Source organism: Sinocyclocheilus rhinocerous, unplaced genomic scaffold (genome assembly GCF_001515625.1).
Source record: "Sinocyclocheilus rhinocerous isolate Xijiao unplaced genomic scaffold, SAMN03320098_v1.1 scaffold875, whole genome shotgun sequence".
NCBI lineage: Eukaryota > Metazoa > Chordata > Actinopteri > Cypriniformes > Cyprinidae > Sinocyclocheilus > Sinocyclocheilus rhinocerous.
The window spans coordinates 646041-654284 of NW_015659463.1; the positions used below are offsets into that span (position 1 = coordinate 646041).

Here is an 8244-nt window from a genome sequence, read left to right on the forward strand (position 1 = left end):
CTTAAAATTTTGGTGGAATCTGAAACTATGAACAGCATTTATTTAAAACAGAAATCTTTCATAACATTATAAATGTCGTTACTGTCACTTTAGACCAATTTAATGCATCCTTGCTGAATAAAAATATTCATTTCTAAAAAATGTATTCTTACACACTTATACACTAGTTTATGCTGTGAATCCATTGATTTTAATGTGGATGTTGCACAGCAAGGCAGTAGAAAATAAAAGTGTTTATTATAAGCGATGCTCAGTTAGAATTTAAATGTTTGCTGCAACAACCTATGACATGAGCATCTAGTGACCAATGAGAACTTCACAGAGGCAGGTCCAGTTTCATGAATCCAATGAACTGTATTCCATCTTTATTGCAGACCGACCCAGTTCTTTCCACAGCCCTAATACACAGATCTTGTGCATTCTTACATGTCAAACGCCCCGTCAGAGCTGTCTCTAGTGCGTAAGCTCCCTAAAGCTCTATGTGATTGCATGGTGCGAGAGTTTTCCTTGTTAGTGTAAGTGTTAACAAGACTAGAATGTGAGCCAGGACTGGACATACTCTGACATGAATATTTGTGTGTGTGTGTGTGTGTGTGTGTGTTCTCAGCTCTGCATAAATAGATGAAAGTTCGTCCGTGTGAACTCCTGGTGAATGGTGTCTATGAGCGAGTCCGAGTCTGCAGTTCTCTCTGCTGTACAGTTTGCTTGAGAGGGGGCGCTGTGCTCTGGTGTGTAAGTAAATGAATATGAACTCCTGTGGATCAGCCCGTCCAATCGGATCAGGGATAAAGGCACTGTGATTGGTTGTCTCATCCATCTCCACTCACCACTCAATATGGATACATCAGGAACGACACACAGCAGAGACCTGGCGGACCTGAGATAAATGAAGTATTAGAAGTATTAGATCTAGTGTGCAACAGTTTTTTTTTCAACAAAGAACTTGTTAGCAGACAGCATGGGCTATTATTGTAATTAAGTACAATTGTCGTACTTTTACTATTTTGCATGTTTTCTTTCCACTACAAAGAAGACATGCTATGGAAGCAAAATGGCCCAAAATATCAAAATTGGCCAGTGCATGAAAAACAATAATTTTGCCTGTTGTGTTTTAGAAAGTCTTAATTTGCCTGTCCACAGTTTAAGGCCTTGAAAAGGTCTTAAGTCAGAAAAGAAACTCTTTTAATTGATAAAGTCATGGCATTAAATGTTGCATGCATTGCACAAAATAAAATATCATCCTCTGTATTTTTGTTTTCCAATATAAATATCAAAACATCCTTAAATCAGTATGCATTTGTAAATTAGATGTAAATGTAACAAAATCAAAGAAGTTAATGCTTAAAACAAGAACAAATGTCTGTCAGTGGGTAATAAAAACTTGTTTACCCTTTGAATTTAGTTGTTTTCTGAGCCCAATGGCAGATATTTGTTCTTGTTTAAATCAAAAACTTACTCTATTTTGATCAATTTCTCATAAAACAAGACTTCTTGTGTCATTTAGCATCTCAAACATGTATTATTATGATATAAGAATCTTTAGATATTTACACTGGAAAACAAGACAGTAATACTGATGAAGAACATCACTTTTTTTGTAGTGTGCTAATACAACTCATTATGTTCTCCATAGACATGTACATTAAACATATTGCCATATTGTGTTTACACGTTTAATTTATTACTTACATTTTCTTTACTTGGTCTTAAAAACCTTCATAAAACCCTTTTTTTTTAAAAATAGTATTGAAATAAATGGTTGCAGTGACTCTTATATTATTGAAATTCAGTGCAATTGTCAAACTTTGACTGAAGTATTAATCCGATAAATGTTAAAGTCCTGTAACTTAAGATGACGGAAGTTACACCTCAATAATTTGCAGTCATTTCAGTTGCAGATCACTGCTGACCTTCTGACATCTGACACTTGACGACAGCTCAAAGAACCTCCCTAAAAGGACCTGAGAGAGACCATCGTTCCATTCTTGCCTGCTGAGACAGGAATGTCGCACCACGGCATCCCTGGAGCCTTGGCAAGATGGTCACAACGAACTAAAATGATTGCACAGGGAAATGTTTAATAGGAGTATGAAATTGGTTTTGTGTCTTGCAATGAACTTGCAGACATCTAGAACCTCATTGCAATGTATAAAATAGACAGTTCGTGATTAGATAAGCCATGTTCAAAGCCACTTAAAAATATCTGCATGCCTGCATCCACACAGTTTATTTCAATATCAAATGGGTATGTTTTTAAAAAGACTACCAAATCATTGGTTTTGTTTTTGGGCTATATTTTGCTTCCGTAACGTCTTCTTTCAGATTAGTGGGAAGAAAACATCCAAAATACACATTTATGTGTACATATTATACTTTCCTTTTTTGTGTCTTTCAGTTAATACATGTCTTTAAATGTCACAAATCTCCACTTCAACAGCACTTCAACTGATTTATATAACATTTCCCCCCCTAAATACAGTACATGGTGTTTTTTGTTTGTTTGTGTTTTCTGGCTGTTGACAGTATTTTCTGATTTAAAAATATCCAAAATCCTCTCCGTACAAATTTTAACTTTAATATGTCAACAAAATGAATTTTGAACCTGGCTTTATCCGATAATTTCTGGTTTGTTATTGATTTCTAAAAGCAATAAACCAGTGTGAATGAATGAATGAATGTTCTCATATCTAAAAACCGGTAAATGTACTTCCTCACGGATTGATTCAGTATGAATAGTCATTATTTGTGACATTTGTGCTTTAATGTGTGATAGGACAAATGATGAGATCTGTGGTTTGCAACGGAAGATCTTGTGTTACACAGGACCTCCTGTGGTTTACAAGAAGAGGAAGTCATAAACTCAAAAGGGCAGCTTTTAAACCGCACATTTACAAAGCGCGTCATATTCAAACTCAAATAGCGCAAGTTTCCTGTTTAATGTGTTTGAACTGTTGAGGAATAACAAATAAATGGAGCAATGCTGTTAGCTAAATTAATTGCTTATCTGTTTACAGCATAGTGCAGTTTTATTAATATTAGTATTTATTAATAATATATTTCAACAATTAACAGTATAGCATGAAAAATATATAAAAATGATTAAATAATAATTTAATAATAATAATGCAACATAAGCATTGCATTGCTGTTTATCACTATATTTTCAATTGAATTGCATGTGAATTTTTGAGATCATTGTTGTTGTTGTTTTTTTCACAATAGTTTTTGATTGTATGTAGTGTAACTATCTATTTGGTAGGGCGGCTTGACTGTCGCTTAATTTTAGCGTGCCAAACTACAAGCTACTCATGATGTAAGTATCTGCCTTATCACTGCACCAAAATATGATAAATGCTTACCTGAACATTGTCTCAGCCTGCATGTTACCAAACCAGACCTGTAAGTGTGGACCGAAGTTTTCTCCGTGAAGCTCCAACATGGCCACATGTCCTCCTCCGTTCAACTAAATCACCAAGGACACTTGTTAGTGTTGTTTAGATAAGTAACCCATTTTTATTTAACATACATCTCATAGAGTTTCATATTAAATTCAGCTCCTGTTGAAGAGATGTAATGAATCTGGCTGGATTTCTGACCTCTAGTCCGTTGATGACAGGTACAGGGCTGATGGTGGTCGGGTGACTGGTCAGACTCTCGCTGAAGGTGTATTCAACCACCTCTGTTCCAGTGATGGTCCAACAGGAGCCGTCATTCAGTAACACCTTATTACTTTCTTTAGGACACGGAGAGGCCTGTGAGTTTGGAATGACATGGGGGTGAGTAAATGATGACAGTTTTCATTTTGGGTTGAACTGTTGTTCATATTTAACTGTTACTGCCTGTGTTCACCTGGAACTGTATGATTTTTTCATTAGACAGGCACAGGTACATGTGGCTACTGTCTCTGAACTGGAAAGCACATTTATGAAGCTGAGACACAGGCTCATCCACGTCTAGACATGCATGCTGCTTGTTCACTTTACGTATTACCTGCAAGGAAAGAAACAGAACCAGGTAACTATTCACACAGCTGACCATTTTGTTCTTTTGTACATTTAACATCCCCTTAAAGGAACAGTTTACCCTTTTTTCACTGAAGGAAGCGTTGTTAAAGATTATGGACTCATATTTTGGCCAGAAGCAATGGTTTGACATTAAAAATATTTTAAGTATTCATTTGTTTCTTTAAACATACAATTTTGGCTTTACAAGACATTAATTGATGGACTAGAGTCCTGTGGATTACTTGTGGATTATTGTCATGTTTTTATCAGCTGTTTTGACTCTCATTCTGACGGTACCCATTCACTGCAGAGGATCTGTTGGTGTGCAAGAGATGGAATGCTACATTTCTCCAAACCTGTTCTGATGAAAAAAAAATGAATCTTGGATGGCCCGAGAGTGAGTAAATTATCAGCTAATTTTCATTTTGGGGTGAACAATTCCTTTAATAAAGAGCAACAGTGAGCATCCACGTTTTCTTAATCTTGGTTCCGAATATATTTTTTACATTCATTTTCTTCATTGTACAGAAGTATTTGATCAACATCATCAGCTACCAAGGTAGGTCTCTTATGAAAGGTTTATATGTTGTTAAAAGGAAGTTTCTTTGTAGAGACAAAATGGGGTTTTACTTCCTTGCTGTTTTTCAGATTTGATATATTACACTTTAAAAATAGTCTTTTGACTTGTTCTTTTTTGTCAGTGATGGTTCCATAGATCCTTTCCAATTGCACAAAAGGTTCTTAGTAGTGAAAAAAGTGTTCTTTAGATTATTTAAATGTTCTTCACACTATAAAAATGGTTCTTTTAAGAACAGTTCACTGAAAGGTTCTTTGGTAAAAGAATGTTTTTGTATAGCATTTTTTGCAAAAAAAAAAAAAACCTTTTGGAACCTTTTTGGAAACCTTTATATTTAAGAGTGTAATTGTAGAAAATTATCTCCATTTTTGTTCCCAGACTTCTGAAATTTGATACGAGCAGACTTAGCCATTAAAAAAATTAAAAAAAGATTCATCACCCTCCTATCATGCACCTGGTCCCCGCAGCACCTGTGTGCTGCACAATATGCTTGACAGTTCACTCTCCTCCGACACTAGAAATCCTGCTGCATGACGGCTTCAAATACACGCTTGCAAACCAAAACAAACCAGTCAGCAAAATCAAACAACTAAAATAACACTGTGAAGGTCTATTCTGTTTGCTAGTCTGCATGTGGTAGTCTAAATGTGGTATTTAAACATCGTCCTTGGCAAGTACTCTATCAGCAAATTGTGACGCAGGTTGGTAGCAGCCAGGCTTCCAAAAAACACCACAGGGATGGAAACTTGAACAGAATTAACTTCAGAGACATGGGTGAAAAATATGGATCAACTTGCAGATTCAATTCAGAAAGATTTTTTTTTTTTTTTTTTAATAAAAAATGCATGCAGTTCTGTGTGGTATTGCTAGTAAAACAAACATTACACATTTGACCTTAATTTCAGCTTGGATATCTTTTAAAAAGATAATTTGACTAATTGAGAATCATGTAATAGAAACAAAATCAGTTTTATATTTGCATACTATACCATTGGTGGCAGCACCACTCCTGAGTCAGTGCATACCAGCTGAACCACACAGCCGTAACAGATGTAGCTGTCACACACGGTGTATTCACTATGAGTGGCTTGCATCTCCTCCACTATAAAGAAAGAGAGTGAGTATTAGGCCACTGTAGGGGATGAGAAAGAAAAATAGACCTCACTCAGATTCGGCCTCGAGTGCTGTATTGGGGTTAAACCCATTTATGCTACATTTATTCCAGCTGTTGAGCACATGTTGCTGACATTTACAATTGGACCTTTTAGAATTTTTTTGGGTGAAATTTCTGGACAACTGATTTTACTCTCAAATGCAGCGAGGCGCTAAAGGCGTTTGTTAAGAGTTTATTTACACTGGACGTCCAGCATAGAGTATTAACCTATTTGGCCAGTTGTTTCTAAACTTGTTTGGGTTTCTTCTGTTTATTTAGCTACTGTGAACAGTGGATTAGTCACTAGAACTGAGCGATGGGCAACAGCATATGCAAGGGTGAACCCGGGTTAATGGGAAAACTTCTGCAAAAGGAGTTCCCCATGTCATTAGTGTGAATTAGAAGTTGTTAATAAATGCCCAAATTGCATGCAGTTGTTACTATTACTTTAATGTTGTTAAATAAATGTTAGAAAACATTTTACAGTAAGGTCTTATTTGTTAACATTAGTTAATGCATAAACTAACAATGGTCAATAAAAAAAAGCTCATAGTTTACAGCTTTTGTCACTCAAAAGATTAGTTTTTTCCAGTTATGAGGATTAAGATAAAGAGGAATAATGGCAGAATAACAGAAAAAGCATTGGATCTCAAACCTAACGTGACAGTGAAGGCCGTCCATTGTTTCGCGCTGGCAACAAAAGCCCCATCTTCCACCGCCAGGTAACGTGTACTGACCGTCTGCGACCGCAAGCGGTTAAACAACGACACTTTTGAGCCTGATGAAATACACACTGCAGAAACAATCACATACTTTTTAGAAAGTTTCAACAGTTTTTTTTTTTTTTTTTTTTACAATAACTGAACCAATAGGCAAACAAAAGAAACACCATTCATAATTTAAACCCTCACTGATCCTAAACATGCACATTCAGACTGACAAGCAGACAGCAAACATAAATGACGGGTATACTGTGATTAATGCCAGTCGGTTCTTTTCCTTAATCTTTGTCTCATTGTCCGTCTCTCCCACAGAACGGTGAGGAATTCAACGTCACTTGACAGCTGCTCTCAGATGTCAAGCGCCTCTTTCTTCCCCTTAGAAGCTCTCTGTGGATCCAGCAGTCAATGTCAACAGAATATGCCCTCTTAGTGTGTGCTTTAGGATCAGAAGGTTAGAGGTCAAATGTCTGACTCCTGTGGCAATGGCTTGCCGGGTGACACCAGTTAGTGGCTTGACCCCACTTCTTATACACAAAGACACGCAAACACACTTACCCAAACTTACAGGAGTTCTGTTTCGACACCGGTCGACCCTCTTTACGTAACGGCACTTAGTCAGAGTAGATGTCATATTTGATTTGACGCAAATGAAGGATAGCTGAACAGTCAATTCAATGGCTTGTTGACAAAACAAAACAAAAAAATTAAAAACGTAAAAATGACCTAGAACCTTAAAACTGCACAACATACTGAACTGACTGTCCTTCTATTACTCACACCATCAAATTCATTTGCATCGTTACGTATGGACATTCAAAATTGCACACACATGCACAGACTCACGGTCAGCGTTTTTCATGGACTGCCTCTTCTGTGATGGTTTGGAGATGACTTTAATGAGTCTGCTGTTAAATGTGCCAATTTCTTGCCCTCCGCTGTGATACATGTGTAGCAGCAGACGAAAGTGCTTTCGTTTGTCCTTATCTGAGATATACAAGGTTTTTGCGCAGGCAAACATCTGAAAAAACATAAACGAGTCAATTGTTAACATTTACAAAAGTTTGCAAGTTTAAGGTTGGTACGATTTTTTGTTGTTGCTGTTTTTTTTTGTTGTTGTTTTTTTTAAGTTTCTTCTGCTCACCAAGGTAAGTGGTGAGCAAGATTACAGTAAAAACAGTGAAATATGTTTATTATGTAAATTAATCATTTTCAATTTGAATATATTGTAAAATGTAATTTATTCCTGTGATCAAAGCTGAATTTTCAGCATCATTACTCCTGTCTTCAGTGTCACATGATCCTTCATAAATCATTCTAATATGCTGCTTTGCTGCTCAAGAAACATTTCTGATTTTTATTCAGGTTGAACGCAGTTGAAATCATTATAAATATATAGTTCAGTCATGAAACTCTAGATGGCGCAGGCTGATGGGGTGTTAACGTAACTGATGATATTCAGAGAGTTAAACGACTTGGCACAAGCTGATTGGTTCATGCTGCATATGCAGCCAATGAGCTTACTGCCTTGCATTTATATGGCTGGCTAGCATTCACTTGAGATTCCTGCAGCTCGCTTTCAGAGTTCTCTGAAACCCTCCACCTTCCCCAGCTCCACCTGTATAGATCTGCTACGGGTTATTTTATATGCTATTTGTGCAGCAGCAGTATGTCTTAAATACTCACCATATCGCCGTATGCATTGGCAGTAGCAAGTTCCTGTACTTGCTTGCAGCAGCAGCAATAATCTACAACTACAGCAATAACCAACAGCAGCAGCAATTCAGCAGC

General features: G+C 36.7%; 1 protein-coding gene across 1 annotated transcript in view; it reads right to left on the bottom strand.

The window, feature by feature from the left end:
• Window positions 1–310: 310 nt before the first annotated feature.
• Window positions 311–8244, bottom strand: part of rbpjl (recombination signal binding protein for immunoglobulin kappa J region-like) — an 11352-nt gene continuing 3418 nt past the window's right edge. Inside the window, exons 5-11 of the mRNA XM_016532623.1 lie at window positions 7300–7474; window positions 6390–6527; window positions 5571–5683; window positions 3850–3990; window positions 3597–3752; window positions 3360–3463; window positions 311–877 (exon numbers count right to left, since the gene is read on the bottom strand). Of these exons, the coding sequence (XP_016388109.1) occupies window positions 604–877; window positions 3360–3463; window positions 3597–3752; window positions 3850–3990; window positions 5571–5683; window positions 6390–6527; window positions 7300–7474 (1101 nt within the window). The 3' untranslated portion in view covers window positions 311–603. The remainder of the gene's footprint in view (window positions 878–3359; window positions 3464–3596; window positions 3753–3849; window positions 3991–5570; window positions 5684–6389; window positions 6528–7299; window positions 7475–8244) is intronic.